Source organism: Panicum virgatum, chromosome 7N (genome assembly GCF_016808335.1).
Source record: "Panicum virgatum strain AP13 chromosome 7N, P.virgatum_v5, whole genome shotgun sequence".
NCBI classification, from domain to species: Eukaryota; Viridiplantae; Streptophyta; class Magnoliopsida; order Poales; family Poaceae; genus Panicum; species Panicum virgatum.
This window is the reverse complement of record NC_053151.1, coordinates 49,386,644-49,404,606: the sequence shown is the minus strand read 5'-3', so window position 1 is coordinate 49,404,606 and position 17,963 is coordinate 49,386,644. Positions and strand designations below refer to the sequence as shown.

The window sequence follows — 17,963 nt, the reverse complement described above, 5'->3', positions numbered from 1 at the left end:
TCCACCCTCTCCACAGCATCTCCGCCGCCCCCGCGCCAGCGGCCAGGATGCGCGCATCGCCTGCCCGATGCGTTTCGTAGGCCGACACTTTGCCCACGAAAATGGCAGCTGGAGTAATTAGAGCATCTCCAGCCATGGCCTCTAAATCAGGGCCCCTACATGCTCTTTAGGGGCCGGCCCTCATTCTCAAAGCACCTAAAAATCATCTCCAACTCCAGCAGTAACCCCTATTTAACAGCCCCTACTACATTATTCTTCTATTTTCTAAAGAAAAAAAAATCTAAAACAAAAATCACCACACTACCTCCTCCTTCCGCCTCCTCCCTCTACTACCACTCGACGCTCCTCCCTCTCTCACCGCCGCCACCTCCTCCCTCCGCCGCCGCCTCCTCCCTTCGCTGTCGCCGTCGGCTTCTTTCTCCTCTGCTGGCGCCGCCTCTTCCTCCCTCCTCCACCACCGCGGAGGAGCCGAGCCGCCGAGCAGCGGATCTGGCTGGGTGGAGGAGCCGAGCTGTCGAGCGGCGGATCTGGCCGGGCAGAGGAGTTGAGCATGGCCGCAGGCGGCGACGGGGATGGCCGGAAGCGGCGACAGGGGGAGGTGGTGGCTGGATGCGACGACATCGGTGGTAGCCGGAGCCAGGACGAAGGCGGTGGTGGTGGCCGCCGACGTTGGTAGAGGTGGTGGTGGCTGCCGACGCAGGAAGGAGCGGAGTCCGCCGGCGAGCAGAGAGAGTTGGGGGCGCGCGGGAGAGAAGAGAGAGGGTGGTTGGAGGTGGGCCCCACTGGATGAGGGCTGGGGGGAGAGCCCCAGGGCTGGGGGCTGTGGGTGGGGGGGGGGGATTTGGGTGTCTACCTAAAATGGGGACTGCTGTAGGAGTTTTATTGGAGTTGAATTTTTGCCCTCCAGCCCTCAAAACAGGGTAGGGGCCCTATTTAAAGGTACTGCTGGAGATGCTTTTTAACACCCAACGCCGTGCGCGGTTGCGCCGCGCCCTATAAAACAAAGGCATGGGCGCGATGAAGCCTAGCGGTAGGAGCCTAGCGGTAGGGTGTTTAAGAACAAAGACTCGAAACCAAAACCCGAAGCGAATTTTTTAGATCAAACGGGCCGTAGAAAAAGGTGGGGTTTTATTCCCAGCTGATCTATTTAGCACGCGACGGGAGCATCTCGCTCGATTCGCACCTTCTGAATCGCCCACCCCCGCGGCCGTGCAACTGGTGGCGGAGCTCGAATTCGAATTGGATTTCCGGCTGCTCCGGTGGGGCTGGAACCTCCCCGTGGGGCGAGGTGAGGAGAGGCGGCGGCGGCGGTCGCGGGAGAGCTTGTCCTCGCACGCCACCATTGGGCCGGGCGCCGGGCGGGGCGGAGCGGTGGGCGGCCGCTGGCCGCCGTTGTTGGAGGCAGCTCAGGCAGGTGAGTCGGCCGGATTCCGCGGGTGTTCGTGGGGATTTGGTTGGTTTCGTCGCGGTGGTTGCTTCGGTGGTTAGGGGCCGCTTAGTTGTGGTGAGCTGGGGGCTCTGGGGGTCTCCTGGTCGCCGCCCGCTCGCCCAGGGACTTCGATCGGATCCTCCTCGGGACTCGGAAATGCGAGGCTTCTGCAGGAGTTGAGCTTGCCGCTTGCACGCCTCCCGAGGCGGAGTCCCTCGGTGTTCGTGCTGGGTGGGTTCGTGGGATTCGGCCTTCGGGGGGCTTCTCAGCTGCTGAAAAGCTTGTTACGCTCCGTTGTGTGATTCTTGGGGGGTTCAATTTGTTCAGGTTCATCCAAATTTGAGCGCCTCTGATTCGTGGACGATTTGGGGGCGCGTTTATGGCCGGCTAGATCGGGAATTTTTCAGCTGCTCTGGGTGTGATGGCAGCTGATTCCAGCATGGGGTTTCACCAAGGGATCACCGCCTCGCTGTACAACCACCACCACATGCTGTCCTTCCAGTCCAGCAGCGACGTTGGCATCGGCGGCGACGCTGCCAGTCGTGGTATGGTCATGGCCCCGAGGAGCGTCACTGGGAGCAGTAGCAACGCCGGGCTGTTCCTCTCCCCAAATCCTGGCGTCATCGGCAACGCGTCGGGGGTTGGCCCATCAAGGAGCTCGTCGGGGGATGTGTTCCGAGGTACGGGTTCGCCCAAGTACAAGTTTGTCACTGGTTCGCCTTCGGATTGGACTGACCGTGAGCTGGACATACTGAAGGAAGGGCTTGCGAGGTAAATTCATTGCCCTTTTGCTTCCTGAATTGCATGTGCGTGTACTGTACTGGTGCGAATTGTTGTCTATGCTGATGGAAGGAACTTGGTTATGCGGTTAGCTTTCTTTTCGCACCTTTGATGTGTTCCAAGGTAGTGGAGCATCAATTATAACTCTAAAGCAATAATTATGCAATCGGACCTTTTACTTCGTCAGTTTTGAGCAAAATCAAACTCTCTATTGTGCTTTTCTTGCTATTCAGATTACTGTGGAACAGCACTTAGTTTGATCCATGACCACTTCTTAATAGCCACACTTGAGTGCTTTATGGCCAATTCTTTTTGGCATTATCAATCTGGCCACAAAACTTTAGCCTATTAATTGTCGACAAGCGCTGCCATCTGCTTGATAAATTTTATCTGAGAAACTATTCATTTCCTTTGAACATCTAATTCCTTCATTGTCATTGGCAGATATGCTCGTGAACCTAATATCATGAGGTACATTAAGATAGCAGGTATGCTGCCTAACAGGACCATCAGGGATGTTGCGTTGCGATGCTGGTGGGGTACAGTTAAGTCATTTCTTTCAAATGTTTTGATACTTTTATCATGTTTGTTTGATTCCAATGTTGGTTCTGTCCTTATTCTGCACTCCATTTCCGTAGTTTGGCCCAAAAGAAATTTACGAGGTTACATACACTTGACATTTAGTAATATAATACCCTTCCCTTGGCTCCTCTTTGCCCTTTGGAGGGGTGCTTTAGTTTTTCATTAGTTTATTTTTCTATGTGCTTCATTTCCTTGCGGCAGTTATTTAGACACTTACTACTCATGCTAACTTGCTAATCTGTCATCATATACTGTACCAAAGAATCTGGCTCGGAGGAGGAACTTATATACTGCACTTGAAGTTATACTAGGTTACCAATTAACAGGTTAGATAAAAGTACAACATATAAGGGCCTAATATTGCTTTCCCTGACTAGTAGTTTATATAATGCTCATGAATATAGTATCAAACATGTTGAGATGATGAGATCTAGTGCTGGGGATTTCTATTGGGGTTTAGCAGCACATGGAAGTAAGCCACTATGGTCTGCTGACTTGATTCAGTTATTGCAGGGTAAAGACAGAAGGAAGAAACCTGACGGATTCTATATAGGCAAAAAAATTAGAGACATGAAGGTAGATCTCAGTTTTTGTAGATCATTGAAAGCATTGTCCCTCTTGGTTGCTGAATCTTTTGACTTGCCTAGTCTTTTCTTCATTTCTTTTCCTGATGTCAATCATGTTCGTTCTGACAAAGTTTCTCAACAGCCAACCCAGGATAAAATGGTTGCATCAGTCCCAATGGCTAATTTTCAAATGGCGCATACAAACAGTGTAACCCCTTTTTCGATATCAATGCAACATCCAAATCAACAAAGTCAGGTTCCCAAAGAAGGTTAGCCTCCGTCCATCTCTTTTCTTGTTAAGCTGTTCTTAGCACCATCTTCACTTCACCTAACAAGTCTAAAGGTTTGAGTTGCTGTTTGGTGAAAATTGTCACTCAGTAATTTCATATGATTGTGAATGGAGACAACTATCAGAAATCAGCTGGCTTCATCGTTATTCTCTGTTGTTTCTTAATTTATAGTGGCATGTACATGGTTTACTTGTCATCTGTATGGAACTAAACATAAATTTCCCACTGGTTGGCTATTGGCTATTTCTCTCATATTCATACTGTGATAATTAGAAGTTGGTGATTTCTATGATTAAAAAGCAAACTTCATTTGCCTGTGTTCTTAATCCTGCTCTGCATTTCCTAGACCCAATACAAGCATGAGAATGAATTAGGACAAAACACAAGTAGCAAAGTTTCCATCCTAAACATTTTTTTTATGTAGGATTGTAGATCCCTTAACACATGTCTCTAGAACCTGTTAATGTTGAATTACATTGACAAGGTGGGAATGGTTTGCTGTACTGTTATTTCATGATGACTTATAATGCCATCTGATGTTGCTTCAAGGATCACTTTGTTCGGTTGAACAGAGCTATGAAAGGGTCACTCACATATCATATGCCAAGTAGGCAAATAATCTGCTAGACTGCTACCTTGTCCACACCCACATTCCTTTTGCTGTTGCTCTTCAGCTTCTCATTGGGCTTCAATGTAATCTTCAAGGAAGATGATGCAGTATTAAATTTTGGGGTTTATTAACGTTCGGTACATAATTATGTCATGTAGGTCTTGTTTTTATTTTCTGTCCAGATTGATTATTCTGAGGAACTCCTTGATAGTAACAGAAAAGTAGACTTTCCTCATGAACTGCATCCTTGTATCCAATGTTATTGTTATGTTCCATCAAAATACATTTCTAATTCATTCATTCTGCTGGAGTATAATATTGGTAATGTTAAAGTGGACTTTCCTTGTGTACCTGCATTTATGTATCTTATGTTGATCTTACTTCTAATAATGTTCATTTGGTTGCATTCTGAAGCAGCTGCTGTTGTTGACAGTGCAACCCAGCATCTCCTGGAGGAAAATAATCAGTTGCTCAACCAGATTGCTGCAAATATTGAAACATGCAAGGTCTGTATATATTTAGGCTTCTCATGTCTGCAGCCATTTCTACTCAGTCACAGGGTACATGGTGCTTGGAAACCTTCAAATTTAATTATGGCTGTTAGTAATGCAGCTCATACCTATTAAAAATGTGTCACTATCTTCGTTCACCATATAGTGGTATTAGTTGGATCTGGGATGAAACTCAAGAGAGAGAGAAAAATCAATCAACAAATAGCAGATGCCTTGCATATTTAATGCTTGCATGGACCTGAAATATAAGGGTAGAAGAAGTGCCTTTGGCTTCTGTTTGCACTGTCTGTGATACACTGATACTATAACCATAAATCTCCCAAAAGTTCCGTTATTTTCAAGGTTTCATTTCACCCTTAAAGGAAGTATGATTTTAGTCATATTCTTTGAAGTTGGGGTTGACATTTGTTGCATCGGAACATTAATAGCTGGGGAAATCATGTGAAATAAATCTGTCTTCCATCATACAATTGATAGGGGCAAATGTTTGGTTTGTGGGAACATGTCACTCTCATTGGCTTGATGAAGGATAACAGTAGCTTTCGTCGGTTTTTAGAAAATGGGATAATTGTGGGAACACATTGATCATATCTGTTTTCATGCCTGAGTTTCTTGCAGACAGTGGAGAACATGGATCTATTTCTCCAGACGAGTAGCAACATCAAAACGATTTTAAGCAGGTAAATCATTGTGATAAATTAACATAAGTTGAGGCCTGAGGAATTGGTAAACCTCACACTACTGATATTACTTGCATTGTCCTGTACTGTTTTGCAGAATGAGTGAAACGCCTGGTATCATGAGTCAGATGGCTTCATTGCCGTTATCTATAAATGAAGACCATCTATGCTCGCTTATTCAACTGAACAGAATGGTAAGAACACACGACCTGTAAGCAATAGGAGAGATGAATGGTGTTTGCCTAAGATGTCAACTGGGGACTCTCAACTATGTCTGACCGCCATTGTCTTGTCATGAAAGGTTGCATCATATGGCGAACCAAGCATGTCTCATCATACGAAGCAAGAGCCACGAAGCTAATGTACCATATACTGAGGGGAAAATGAGATGAAACGATGGCCGGAGCTTCCCCAATTCTTTTATGTGCTGCGAGGAAGCCTTGCAAGTTGTTATACTGACCAAGCACCAAGGACAGTCAGTGCTTTCCAGAGTGTTTTTTGCAGTGATCTGATTGTTTCCAACCAGTCTGCCTGCCTGCCCAACAATTCTTGAAGCTTTTGGAAGAAGTCTGCAGTTATGGTACGAGAGCCTCAAGGTATTTGCTGCTGTTTCTGTTGTATGCACTATCCGACATATATACCCGAGTACCAGACACTTGGTCCGGGACTCGGCAAGTGACTGTAAATATCGGGACGGCTGGAGGCGTTCCATGTTTTGTTTCTCTGATTGCTCATGAATGTATTTCTATTTTTTGTCCCCTGAAAGGGCACTGCACTGCTGATTGCTCCCAGTATGTACAATAGCCATTGTACTAGAATGGTAGGCGTAGACCGACTCCATTTTCTGACGAATTGGATACTGGAACCCACACCTGTGTTGTCCTGACGATCCTCATTCCTTTTCCACCTCAGAAATGGCTTTGTCCGAACATTTACAACAGCAGCATATGCAGGCAATTGCTACAAATTCTACCTGAATCATCGTTGTACCATCCATATACTACAAGCATTTTTTCTGTCAAGTCGGTGAGGTTGAGAAGTCAATATCAGGACTGCTTATATGTACAGCTTGGGCAAAATAGTCTATCTCATCCTCAAACTATTGCACGTGGGTCAACTTGGTCCTCAAACTTTCACGAAGTCCAAATCAGTCCCTCAACTTATACTTTCCGGACTAACTCCGTCCTTGAGCCAAGCTGGACAGCCACGTCGGCTTACCACCCCGCCACGCCATCCCTCATCTTACAGGAAATATCCTATATGCCCTTCTTTCATTTGGTTTACCACAGCCGCCGGGCGAGCCCCGCCGCGGCCGCCCGCGCCTTCCACCCGCCGGGTGAGCCCTCGCGGCGGCGCGGCAAGCTCTACCGAGCCATGCGCCAACGGCCTCACCTTCCACCCGCCGGGTGAGCCCTCGCGGCGGCGCGGCAAGCTCTACCGAGCCATGCGCCAACGGCCTCACCTTCCACCCGCCGGGTGAGCCCTCGCGGCGGCGCGGCAAGCTCTACCGAGCCATGCGCCAACGGCCTCATCACTAGCCACTGCTTGCCTCTGTCCCTTTGCCTCAAACTCCGCGAGCTCCTACCCCCTCAGCCTCCGCCAACCTCTGCGGCTCCCTAACGCCGGTGGCCTCCGCGGGACCCTGCGTCGGCAGCCTCCACGGGCCCTGTGCCGCGACATTCGCGAGCCCCTGCGCTGGTAGCCTCTGCAGCACCCTGCTCCGCCGCCTCCACCTCCTCACTGCCATGTGAGTCCTGCTGTGGCAGTGGCACCCTGCTCTTAGGGTGTGTTCTTCGAGCAGCCGTTGGAGCTGGCAACAGCAAGTGATTTTGGTATGAAACGAAGTACAGGAAGTAACCAATTTCAACGCCAATCAAACTCACAAATTTCCAGCTTGGGGGAAAAAAATCAATGCCTAACCTCCGTATCTGCATGCATGTAGTCTGATTCCTCGACGCCATGTGTTCTTCCTTCCATTCTAGCACAAATCCATTCCTCCGACGGCCACCACGAGCCATCAGAACTCTCGATTGGCACTACTGTGGAGGCGGAAGGAAACTGAGAGGAGAACAGAAAGGAAAGGCGTCTGCACGGGAGCATCCAGAAAATGAGAAGCGCCTGCCGTGGTGGACCCATAGAGCTAAAGGGCAATATTGACTTTTAACACGCGTATCAGGCTCTCCGCACTCGTCACTCTCTAAATTCACTCTCTAAAAGGAATATTCTTGTCTAGTCATCGAGATTCTCCTCTCTATATTCAGTTTTGCTGCACCCGTTCACTCTCTATATCTCCACTCTATACCAACTACCAGCACACGGGCCCACACGTCAGATAATTTTTTACCGCCGTCGGCGTCCTCTCTCCCTCCCCGCTCTCTCTCGTTCTCCTCCCCTGCTCCCCCCACCGGCACGCCGCCCCCTCTCCTACGGCCTCCCGCCGGCGCGCCGCCCCCTCTCCTACGGCCTCCCGCCGGCGCGCCGCCCCCTCTCCTACGGCCTCCCGCCGGCACACCGCCCCCTCTACTCCCTTCTCCTCCCTCCCTTCCACTCGACTCCGCGCCCCTCTCCGCGCGGCAGGAGCCCGCGCCGGCCAGATCCCACGGCGGGGCGGGGCGGCGGCCTCCGGCCTCCCCTGCGCCGCGTCCCGCGCGGCGGGGGCGGTGCTCGGCGCGGCCCCAGGCGACGCCGCGGGCGGAGCGCGCACCCGTGAGCAGGCGAGCGGGCACGAGGACCTAGCTGCAGCGGCGTGTCGCTGGCAGCCATCCCGGCGGAGGCGCACGGCCTTGTCGGCGCGCGGCCACCCGCGTCGTGTCCCAGCGCCTGGCGCTGCCCGTGTGGGGCAAGCGGCAGCTTATCGTCATGGACGACTACACCAGCTCGTTGCGAAGGTATTGGCTGGAGGAGGAGGAGGAAGACGATGATATGGATTTCTTGTTTGATGAAGATGAAGAGGAGGCCATGACATACAACCATCTGCTGCAAGCAGAGAGCTCTCGCAGGCGCCGTCGATCCGATGCGCCACCAAAGGTCATTCGGCAGAGAGACCTTCCTTCTGGTCACAGGAGGATTAAAGCTGACTACTTCGTTGCAGATCCTGTTTACAATGATAAGCAGTTTCGTCGAAGGTAAACTTGAGCATATTTCGGACACCGATGGCTCTATGTATGCAGTAGCTCATATGATAAGTGGTCTTGCAGGTTTCGGATGTGTAGGCATTTATTCAAACACATCAAAGAGGCGGTAAAAAATTATGATAACTACTTCAGAAAAAGGTGTGATGCCACTGGCAAGGTTGGACTATCGGCTCTTCAGAAGTGTGTCGCGTCTATGCGCATTCTCGCTTACGGTGTGCCGGCAGATGCCGTTGACGAGTACGTGCGTATTGGTGAGTCCACTGCGCGAGAAGCTTTGCAGCATTTCTGTCGGGCTGTTATTCAAGTTTTTGGCAAGCACTATCTCCGGGCACCCAACTCTATCGATGTAGCAAGGCTTCTTGAAGAAGGACAGAATCGTGGGTTCCCGGGGATGCTAGGGAGCATTGACTGCATGCACTGGGAGTGGAGGAACTGCCCCACAGCGTGGAAGGGTCAGTTCACGGGCCGAGGGAAACATCCGACTATGATCTTAGAGGCGGTTGCATCGCATGATCTATGGATTTGGCATGCATACTTTGGGATGCCTGGGAGTAACAATGACATTAACGTTCTTCATAGATCCCCTATATTCTCCTCTTACCTGAGGGGTCGTTCTGCCCCTGTGGAATTTGTAGTCAATGGGACGAACTATAACATGGGATATTACCTAGCCGATGGGATTTACCCAGAGTGGGCAGGGTTTGTTAAGAGTATTCGGCACCCCATGGAGCAAAAGACGCGACACTTTGCACAGCAACAGGAGAGTGCAAGAAAGGATATAGAACGTGCATTTGGTGTGCTGCAAACTCGGTTTGCAGTGATCCGAGGACCCGCATATGGTTGGCACCGTGACCAGATTAATGATATAATGATGACTTGTATTATTTTGCATAACATGATAGTTGAGGATGAACAAGAGAATGCCCATAACACTGATTTCTTGGACATCGGCCAACTAGCTGTTCCATATCCGAACAATCCAGATAGGCAGGCCTTTGTTGCAGCAAGCCATAGGCTGCATGACCGAACCATGCACTTTCAGCTACAAAGTGATCTCATAGAGCACCAGTGGTTTAGGCTGGGATCTCTTCATCAGTAGATTGTTCAGTTTTATTAGTGTGTGGTCATGTAATATTATTCAGGACTTGTTATATCATTCAGGACTTGTTATATCATTCAGGACTTGTTATATCATTCAGGACTTGTTATATTATTCATGAGTTCAGAAGAATGTTTCTTGCTAGATGCCATGGGGTGAGGCAACAGGTTTACATAGCATTGCTGGTCTGCAAAACTGTTAACCCACCGAAAGGCCTCATGTGGAGAAGTGGATATGAACTTCAAATCCTTTTGGGTTCTTCTAGGCTTCATAAAGCAGGAGAGTCCACTGGATCTTTTTTCAAGAGGACATGAGTGCACCGTGAAATACCGGAGACCAGAATGATACGATACCTGTAAGGTCATTTTATATATCTTAAATTGATCCCAGATGTTGCAGACTAACAGAACTGAAAAAAATATGCGTGCAAGTACATGGATAAGGGCTTCAGTGCTGAGCCTAGCATCAAAGCAATTGCCACCAGACCCTGAGATGTTACATCCAGTACATGGATAACATCCGGAGATGTTACATGTTAAGAAAAAGCATAGAGCTTAGAATTCTAGCTCATACAATTTTAGAAGTCATGAACAAATTATACACAAACAATATAAACTACAGGTAGTGCATGAGGCAAATCGACTATGGTTCAGTTGTCCACTCATCTAACAAATAAATAAGGTCCGACATGCAGACTCAACATACTCTCATCTAACAGTCCCGATTACAACAAATAAATAAGGTTACACGTGCAATATGCATGAAAGCTGGTTGCCTCTTGCTGGATCTTCATGGCGCCTGTGTATTACTGCGCCGAGCTTTAATCTTTGCCACAATTTCCTCCTGACGAACTTGATAATACTCCCGCTGATACGGTAGGCAGGCATTAAGATCAATCGCAAGGATCCTTTCCTCCTCTTCCTTCTCCTCCTTTAGCTTGTCCCGTTCATGGTTCTCAACCATGATGCGAGTCTTCTCTTGCTCACACTGTAACAGTGATCTATTGTGGCTTCGCATTTCCTCATAACGCTTCTCATCTATACATGCAAGCTGCTGGAAACGATCACTCTTACGGACTGATTCTTCTTGCATGAAAGAAATCCTCTGCAAGGTTAGATCTTCCATTCTCGCAGACCACTCCGAAGATGATGCTGAACCCGCATCCGAATTTGCTTTCTTCTTGGATACTTTCGACCTATCCCTGCCTGGAGGCCTCTCCTCGGCTGCACCACCTGGGTTACCGTTGTCCTCATCAAGGTTGATTGTGGCATCATTGTCACCTCCACCAGATGCTGCACCTGACTTTTCAAATGTTCTGTGCTTTGGATCCTGCCACTTGGGCTCATGCTTCATAATGTTCCAGCAGTGCATGAATGCAAAGTTGTGCTTCCATATAGAAGCAAAATTGGAGGCTGCAAGAGTAGTCTGCAACATGAAACAATTTTTGTCATATTCAGAAACATGGCTGCTACACAATTAGAGAGCTATATATCACCAACTACAATCAGTGATCAAAGTGTGCAAACTATATTCAGAGACAATGTATTAAATGAGTACCTTATCGCTATCCGACATCCCGCTAGGATTCTCTCGAATGGCATCAGCATAGACTGATGCAAACTTCCCGACTTCAGTCTTGATAGTGTCCCAGCGGCACTGTAGAGACCGTTCACTCCTTTCTGGGTTTCTTCCCCTCTTCAAGTCGTATCTATCCATAATTCTATCCCACATACGACCTTTTTTTTGTCCAGTACTTGTAATTGGGTCATTGCTTATTTCAAGCCATGATTTCACAAGGTATTCATCTTCTTTTGGGTTGAAGTTGGCCAACTTGATACGACTGACGCATTTCTTTGTGCTCTTTCGTTTTCCTGTATGCTCGGGGGAGAGCTCTGGTTCCTCCTCATCTACTTCCAAAGATGGCTCTGCGTTTTCAGCCGGAGGATACACTTGTTGCCCACTGCCACCTGGCTGCCCCATTGCAGCATAGGGTGGAACCAGCTGTCTACCTTGGGGAAACCAGGATGGAGGAGCTTGGTACATGTACATGTACGGGTTGCAGGCACCCGGGTAGGGAGGAATGTCGCCACCAGGAAAACCTCCCTGTGACCCATCATTGGATTGGTTAGGGTCCATCCTGAAATCACAGTCGAAAGACATATATCAGTGATCATTTAAATTCAATCTTGCATATTCTGGCATAATTGCACATAAGGCATATACTTGGTTCATTGTAAACATGGTGACATTTGGGTTACGTTTCCTTTGTGTTGGACCTGCAACTAAATTCCTTACACTATTCTGAACAACTATAACATAAGACTAAACATTTGGGTTGACAGTAAACAAGTTCAGTTCTGCGTCCTCTATAATTTCATATTGCAATGGAAGTACTACATCATACTGAACTAAATTGCATCCATCTTCAGTTAGTTTCAATCAGCAACTAGTGATTGAAATTGCATTGCTTTCTACTCACTGCAGATAGCAAATGCTAAACAATATGTACAAGTAACAAATTGCATTGCTTTACACTCAAATGCTGATAGTGCATATTGGCCATCGCAGGGCTACAAAGGGAGATACCTGAGTTTTCTAGGACGCCAGCTCGAGCGCCCGGTCGAGCTCTCCTCGGATGTGGCCGACCGAACTGGTGAACTCCGCCGCCGCCGCTTCCGCCCACGGCGCGACACGCTCCCCTTCCCCAGGATGGCCTTGCGGGATACGACGGGAGGCGGGCCACCCCCGCGCAGATCCGGTCTTCCCAGGACCGGATCCGGCGCGGATGCCGGCGGATCCGCCGCGGCAGGCCGCGATTTCCCGGCGGCGCCGCACTTCCTCAACCCACGACCGGCGCCGGTGCAAGGAAAGGGCGACGGCGGCGATTCACTTCACATCTGGAGCCCGCGGCCTCCTCTTCCTCGACCTCGAGCCCGCGGCGCTCCTCTTCCTCGACCTCGAGCCCGCGGCGCTCCTCTTCCTCGACCTCGAGCCCGCGGCGCTCCTCTTCCTCGACCTCGAGCCCGCGGCGGCAGCGCCTTGCGCTTGCGGAAGTCGCGGGGCCAGGCCGTCGAAGGTGGACGAGGGGGTGGGGGGGTGGGGGCGGGGGGGGGGGGGGGGGCGGCAGGAAGGGCCGCGCGTGGGCGAGGGGTTGGGGGGGGGGGGGCGGTGGCTCCGACGGTTGGGGACGACGGGCGCGAGGACGAGATACAGAGTGAACTGGAGGCGCGCTGGGAGTACAGAGCGGAGGATGCGGCGGAATCTTACCGCGCGGGATAGAGAGCCCCGCTGCGGGCTTTTTCTCTGTAAAGTCACACTGTAAATCATGTAGCGTTTGTTTTAGAGAGCCCACTGCGGGCAGCCTCAATACCCTGACATACAGCTGGATGACGTGGAACGCCGATGTGGCTGTCCAGCTCAGCTCGAGGATGAAATTGATCCCAAAAATAGAAGTTTAAGGATTAATTTAAACTTTGCGAAAGTTGGAGGACCAAATTGACCCGCAGACAAAAGTTAGAGGACGAGATCGACTATTTTGCCTATAACTTGGGAGTCGTAATTTTGACACTAAACATGATGACAGCAACATATCCCAAGCTTGAGCGACTCCCCACCAGGGTTTACCTTTTCGGCGAAATTTCGCCGAAATTTCGGTGAAAATTTCGTTTCCGCTAGTAGCCGGGAAGTGAAATTTCGGTATTTTTCGTCATTTTCCGTTTTGAAATTTAAAAATTCAAAAATATTTATAAAAAATTCGGAAAAAATATGATAAAAAACTAGGTGTTCTTCTGAGCAAATAGGACTAGAACACACTCAAATCTAAGATCATTTGCTAGGCTAAAATTGTATTTTAGTTGAAAAACAAGGTTATTTAGTCTAATGAGGTAGAATTTGAGTTGGCATGAGAGTTAACGAAGTAGGAAAGCACACCTTTCAGAATGCTTTAACAATTCTCTATACAAATTGAATCCAAAAAAAAATTCAAACACTGTCACATGAATTGATAACCAATTCAAATCATGTTTATCCTGGATTTAAAACAACTTTCAATTGGATCAACCAATGTCTCTGAAATTTTATAGGCATATCCGCAATAACAAGAATAATAAAAGTCTAGTTGAAGCCTAAGAGAGAAAATGGAAGTTGTCACATGAAATGACAAGACTTTAAATTGGTGGTTTTTGAAATAATTAAATAACTTTCAAACCATTGTTTAAATGAAAAAGTTCCTGAAACAAAAGTTGTAGATCTCGAAAAACTGAACAAAGTTGGTATTCAAAAGTTTTTCATTTGACCTCCAAAACAGTAGGAAAATCACAACTGACACCATTTTCCGGTGGAAAATCACCGGATTTCGGTCGAAATCACCGAAATTTCGGTCGGAATTCACCGAAATTTCGTTTTTTGAATTTGAATTCTCTTTCCATTCGGAATTAGCGAAATTTGGCAAAATTTCGGCCGAAATTTCGTTTCCGGCAGTTGGCGGGATTCGGTAAAAAAAACGAAAAGACAAACCCTGCTCCCCACCCAAATAGTAGAGGAGCAGAGCAGCAGGTTGTTAGTTGATGCATTGAGGAACAAAGGCCCTGTTCGGCTGCAATTAAATCCAGCCGCAGCTGGCTGATTCCGTTTGGGCCGCAGACAGACAGGACGGAAGAAGAGGACAGCACGGCAACACACGGCAATTGGATTGGCAACCCCGCGGGCTCTGTCGTTGGGCCCCGCCGGAAGAAGAGGATAGCTCGAGTTCGAGCCCGAACGGAACCAGCCAGCCGCGGCTGCGTTTAAGTGCAGCCGAAAAGAAATCAGTTTCTCTGTTCAAAAAAAAAACAAAGAAATCAGTTTTATATTGAAAATGAAAATAATGTCGAATGCCTTTCAAATACTATACACAAATAAACAAATGGGTGAAAGAAATGAACATCCCATCATCATTCAGGCCCATCTGCTGGGACAAGATGCCAGCAAGTGGGCATCGTCCTGGTACCCTAGGGGCTTAGTAAACCACGATGAAACCACCAAGAGCTACCAGTTGCTACACACCAATTATGCACGAAGTGTGGTACTCTATATGCTACATGGTAGTTACAAAAATTTGGACAACCCGACACAAATCCGATGCAATACTTCACACACGCAAATCTACAGGAAATGAAAAGTTCAACTGGCAGGTTGGTCACTGTTCGCCTTCTCCCCTGAATCCTCTGCAGAGAGTTCTTCAACAGCTGGTAGGCTGCTTGCAACAGGGCTTACAGCACCCGAGCTTGCAAGACTTGCACCAGCTTGGCCAATGATTATGTCGGATTGAGAACTAGGACTCTCCTTGCCAGAATTAGGTACCAAGTCATGGTCCTCATTTTGCCGGGAACTGTTGAGGGCATTGCAGTGAGGACAATAGTATGTGATGAACGCAAAGTCCTCTTTCCTTGCAAGACCTGGCAGAAGGAAAGAGGTTAATAGAGAACTTGTAGAAGTTGGTTGACATAAATATACAGTTTTTGTCACCTACCATTATGCATATGGCAGTTGCCACATATTAGAGCATAGCACTGCGTTGGATCCTCCCCTACAAGAAGAGCAGCCACTCGTGCAAGCCATCCCCCGTCATTACCAGCTGGACCTCTGAAGTGCTCAACAGTCCTCTGATTTGGAGTGCCGGGGCTACCTTCTTCATTACCATCATACGCATTTGAACCGTCAAATGGCTCAGGCGAATGGGTCCTTCCAGTTCCATTGTTTAAGTGAGCTGGTTTTCTTTGCCTAAGTCCGGTAGTTTGTCCAGGATTATTATTATTACTTTTACCCAGTGCGGCTAACCTGCTTGATTCATCTCCCAAAAAGACTCTCAATCCAGAATCTGCACCCAACTTCGATGCCAAAACAGTAGCTGCTGCAGCCTTTGCAGCAGGGTCAAGATCGTATCTCTGGTTAACCAACATAAAGAGTTAGTTGTATGTAGACACCGACAAGAACAACAACAAAGCCTTTAAATCCCAAGAAAAGTTGGGCTAGGCTGTATGTAGTTTGTATGCACAACAAAATAAAGAACAAAATAGTGCAGCAAATGAACCTGTATAAGTTGCTGGGTAGTGTAGTAATTTGTTCTCTCCTTCAATTCATCAATCTTAGCTTGTCTTTCAGTTCGGAGCTTTTCAAGAGTATGTTGGTCTCTATTATCAACTGCACATGAGGTAGGGCAGTACTAATAAGTCATGATTATCTGTACCAATAATACAAATTTATTCTGTGCTCATTGGTCAGATATGATGCACTAAAAAGCTTTTGGGAAACATGTAAATCGCACATTTTTAGTCCCTTGTTTTTCTTCAACTAGAAATACCAGAATGTGCAGCTCTCCTAGGATGTGCACACATGTGGGCGACACCAGAGCATGTAAACAAAGATGAGCGTATACTTACGCATTTTGGTGAGGCGTGTAATGGTTGAATAGATTAAAGCAGCTAGAGCAGGAACCAGAAACATTGGCAGCACCCGGACTGCCCTCATCTGCCAGCTGAGGTCCGGTGATCTCGTAGTCATGATAGCATATCCAACTGCAACAACCTGATCCAAAACGAAATAGCATAAAACCATATCAAAACACAATTCATGCTGATCCAAACTAGCACTCGTGAACTCATCCCAACAAAATGCAATTCCACTCAACATCAGTTCTAATAACTGCTGGCTGAACTGAAGCAATGCATGGAAGTCGTTAAGATTAAACATGAAGTCATGAACATCTGAACAAATGACAGAATAGGCGTAGTTGCGACAACACATATTGCAGAGCAATGTAAGGGACATGCGGTTCGAATGATCAAACAATCCTTGATTCAACCATAAGAAATCGTAACGATCCCTGAGAAAAGGGCGATTTGTATTCCTCTACTGCGCACAATCACGGCTAATTGAACGGCAGATACTTGCTTCAAACGAAACGAAACGAATGGAATCACCTCAAGGGCGGCGGCGAGGGCGAGGATGTTGTGCGCGGAGTTGCGGGAGGCGCGGGCGCGGCGACGGAGGCGGGCCCGCACGGCCTCCTCCTCCTTGGACAGCGCCTGCAGCAGCTTCTCGACGTCCTCGCGGCCGCCGAAGATGCCCTTCCACACCCGCGACACGAGCCCCCGCTGCCGCCGCTTCAGCGTCGACGGCGTCTCCGGCGGCATGGGCGACCGCGGGGACGCCGTGACCACCGCCGGCGCCGCGGCGGGCGCGTCGCCTTCGGCCATGCTCGGGGTCAACCGGCTCCGGAGATCGGAGTCTCGTAGGATCCGATCCGATCAAGGGTACCCTCCGATCAAACGCCTCGAGCTCGACGGGCAGATGCCCGACGGGAAAGGCCGGTGCCTGCCGGGACGCCGCGGACTCTCCGTGCGGTTCCTTGGTGCGCTCCTCGATTGCTACGCGAACGAGGAATGGAGGATTGCTTCGTGGAGGCGCGCTTTTGGGGCGGGCCGGAAAGGCGAAGGCCAAAGGCGAGGCAGGAAAGGAAGGAGACGGAAGGAAAAGGCGTGGCGCCGCGAGGTCGGTGGTACGTGTCACCCTTTTTCCAAGTTTTTTTTAACCAGACGGCGCGCGATCGTGCTGCAGTTCTTCATTGGCCAGGTAGAGATAGAGCCTTTTCGGCTGATCGCATAAATAATATAGGACTGATAGAATAAATAGTATTTTGTGAGAGTAAATAAGTCGAGACAAACTGAGACAAGTCAAGTCTAGATAAGCCGAACATCCTCATAGTCTATGGAATAATGTAGCGGCAGTTTGTTGCAAGCTTGGGATTCATATTGTGGACTTGGTGTACGGAGGATTGGACGCCTTCAGATGCAGTCGGCTATGAGGTCGCCTGCATCTGCATTCGTGTTCAATCACGGCGAAATCTGTCAACATTTTCCAGCTCCCAAGCCCTGACATGTTGAACACGGGGCACCCACAAGAAATGACCCGAACAAGATTCTAGGATTTCCTCCTCGTCTAGGCAAACAGTTCCATCCAGAAGAGTAGCACGCCTCGGTTAAGAGTCACGACCATAGGAATTTGGATCTGATTGGTTGATGCCCAAACATTTATTAGCATTTGCCTCCATGCCACGCCTTAAAGTTTTCTTTACTCCCATATGCGGACATGCCACTCTTATGAAGTTGTTGCAACATGTCACTTGCCAGGCTAAGATGTTTGGAGCCTTAGGACAAATAAAAAGAACAGTCTTGGCAGCCTTAGGACAAAGATGCTCTTAATTTATTTTTACAAAAAAAAAATTCACACAAACCAATCCAAT

General features: G+C 48.5%; 4 protein-coding genes and 1 long non-coding RNA gene across 8 annotated transcripts; 2 read left to right on the top strand and 3 right to left on the bottom strand.

Moving 5' to 3' along the window:
• The first annotated feature begins 1,017 nt into the window (after positions 1 to 1,017).
• Positions 1,018 to 6,335, top strand: LOC120680851. Of its 4 annotated transcripts, none has more exons than XR_005677821.1 (9): positions 1,018 to 1,414; positions 1,757 to 2,200; positions 2,654 to 2,753; positions 3,305 to 3,367; positions 3,500 to 3,626; positions 4,691 to 4,763; positions 5,388 to 5,449; positions 5,547 to 5,643; positions 5,751 to 6,335. XR_005677821.1 is itself a non-coding variant. In XM_039962428.1 (9 exons), exons 2-9 carry the CDS (start codon positions 1,851 to 1,853, stop codon positions 5,808 to 5,810), a joined length of 951 nt encoding a protein of 316 aa, XP_039818362.1. In that variant the 5' UTR covers positions 1,019 to 1,414; positions 1,757 to 1,850; the 3' UTR covers positions 5,811 to 6,335. The 4 variants fall into 4 exon arrangements, 3 of the variants coding, with proteins under 3 accessions (XP_039818362.1, XP_039818363.1, XP_039818364.1); XM_039962428.1 differs by having other exon boundaries at positions 1,019 to 1,414; positions 4,672 to 4,763; XM_039962429.1 differs by having other exon boundaries at positions 1,032 to 1,414; positions 4,675 to 4,763; positions 5,751 to 6,318.
• LOC120680852 lies at positions 5,823 to 7,601 on the bottom strand. Its single transcript, XR_005677823.1, has 2 exons — positions 7,370 to 7,601; positions 5,823 to 7,259 (listed from the first exon to the last, which is right to left on the bottom strand). It is a non-coding gene; the product is annotated as an uncharacterized LOC120680852 (long non-coding RNA).
• A 347-nt stretch (positions 7,602 to 7,948) lies between these two features.
• LOC120683894 lies at positions 7,949 to 9,794 on the top strand. Its single transcript, XM_039965991.1, has 2 exons — positions 7,949 to 8,574; positions 8,647 to 9,794. Exons 1-2 carry the CDS (start codon positions 8,309 to 8,311, stop codon positions 9,680 to 9,682), a joined length of 1,302 nt encoding a protein of 433 aa, XP_039821925.1. The 5' UTR covers positions 7,949 to 8,308; the 3' UTR covers positions 9,683 to 9,794.
• A 552-nt stretch (positions 9,795 to 10,346) lies between these two features.
• LOC120683893 lies at positions 10,347 to 12,398 on the bottom strand. The gene is made up of 3 exons (XM_039965990.1): positions 12,269 to 12,398; positions 11,240 to 11,819; positions 10,347 to 11,107 (listed from the first exon to the last, which is right to left on the bottom strand). The coding sequence occupies exons 2-3, from the start codon at positions 11,816 to 11,818 to the stop codon at positions 10,472 to 10,474; spliced, it is 1,215 nt and encodes a 404-aa protein (XP_039821924.1). The 5' UTR covers position 11,819; positions 12,269 to 12,398; the 3' UTR covers positions 10,347 to 10,471.
• Positions 12,399 to 14,544: 2,146 nt separating this feature from the next.
• LOC120681557 (uncharacterized protein At2g24330-like) lies at positions 14,545 to 17,209 on the bottom strand. Its single transcript, XM_039963077.1, has 5 exons — positions 16,642 to 17,209; positions 16,102 to 16,246; positions 15,753 to 15,862; positions 15,192 to 15,606; positions 14,545 to 15,117 (listed from the first exon to the last, which is right to left on the bottom strand). Exons 1-5 carry the CDS (start codon positions 16,915 to 16,917, stop codon positions 14,843 to 14,845), a joined length of 1,221 nt encoding a protein of 406 aa, XP_039819011.1. The 5' UTR covers positions 16,918 to 17,209; the 3' UTR covers positions 14,545 to 14,842.
• Positions 17,210 to 17,963: the final 754 nt, after the last annotated feature.

What these genes read in the sequence shown, in the direction of transcription:
- LOC120680851 (XM_039962428.1), top strand. Translation starts at nt 1,851, where the DNA reads ATGGCAGCTGATTCCAGCATGGGGTTTCACCAAGGGATCACCGCCTCG. An exon ending in CAAATATTGAAACATGCAAG is followed by an intron (nt 4,764 to 5,387) that starts GTCTGTATATAT and finishes AGTTTCTTGCAG; the next exon opens with ACAGTGGAGAACATGGATCT. An exon ending in TTATTCAACTGAACAGAATG is followed by an intron (nt 5,644 to 5,750) that starts GTAAGAACACAC and finishes TTGTCATGAAAG; the next exon opens with GTTGCATCATATGGCGAACC.
- LOC120683894 (XM_039965991.1), top strand. Translation starts at nt 8,309, where the DNA reads ATGGACGACTACACCAGCTCGTTGCGAAGGTATTGGCTGGAGGAGGAG. An exon ending in GATAAGCAGTTTCGTCGAAG is followed by an intron (nt 8,575 to 8,646) that starts GTAAACTTGAGC and finishes GTGGTCTTGCAG; the next exon opens with GTTTCGGATGTGTAGGCATT.
- LOC120683893 (XM_039965990.1), bottom strand. Translation starts at nt 11,818, where the DNA reads ATGGACCCTAACCAATCCAATGATGGGTCACAGGGAGGTTTTCCTGGT. An exon ending in GGATGTCGGATAGCGATAAG is followed by an intron (nt 11,108 to 11,239) that starts GTACTCATTTAA and finishes TTCATGTTGCAG; the next exon opens with ACTACTCTTGCAGCCTCCAA.
- LOC120681557 (XM_039963077.1), bottom strand. Translation starts at nt 16,917, where the DNA reads ATGGCCGAAGGCGACGCGCCCGCCGCGGCGCCGGCGGTGGTCACGGCG. An exon ending in CCCTCGCCGCCGCCCTTGAG is followed by an intron (nt 16,247 to 16,641) that starts GTGATTCCATTC and finishes GTTTTGGATCAG; the next exon opens with GTTGTTGCAGTTGGATATGC. An exon ending in TACACGCCTCACCAAAATGC is followed by an intron (nt 15,863 to 16,101) that starts GTAAGTATACGC and finishes CCTCATGTGCAG; the next exon opens with TTGATAATAGAGACCAACAT.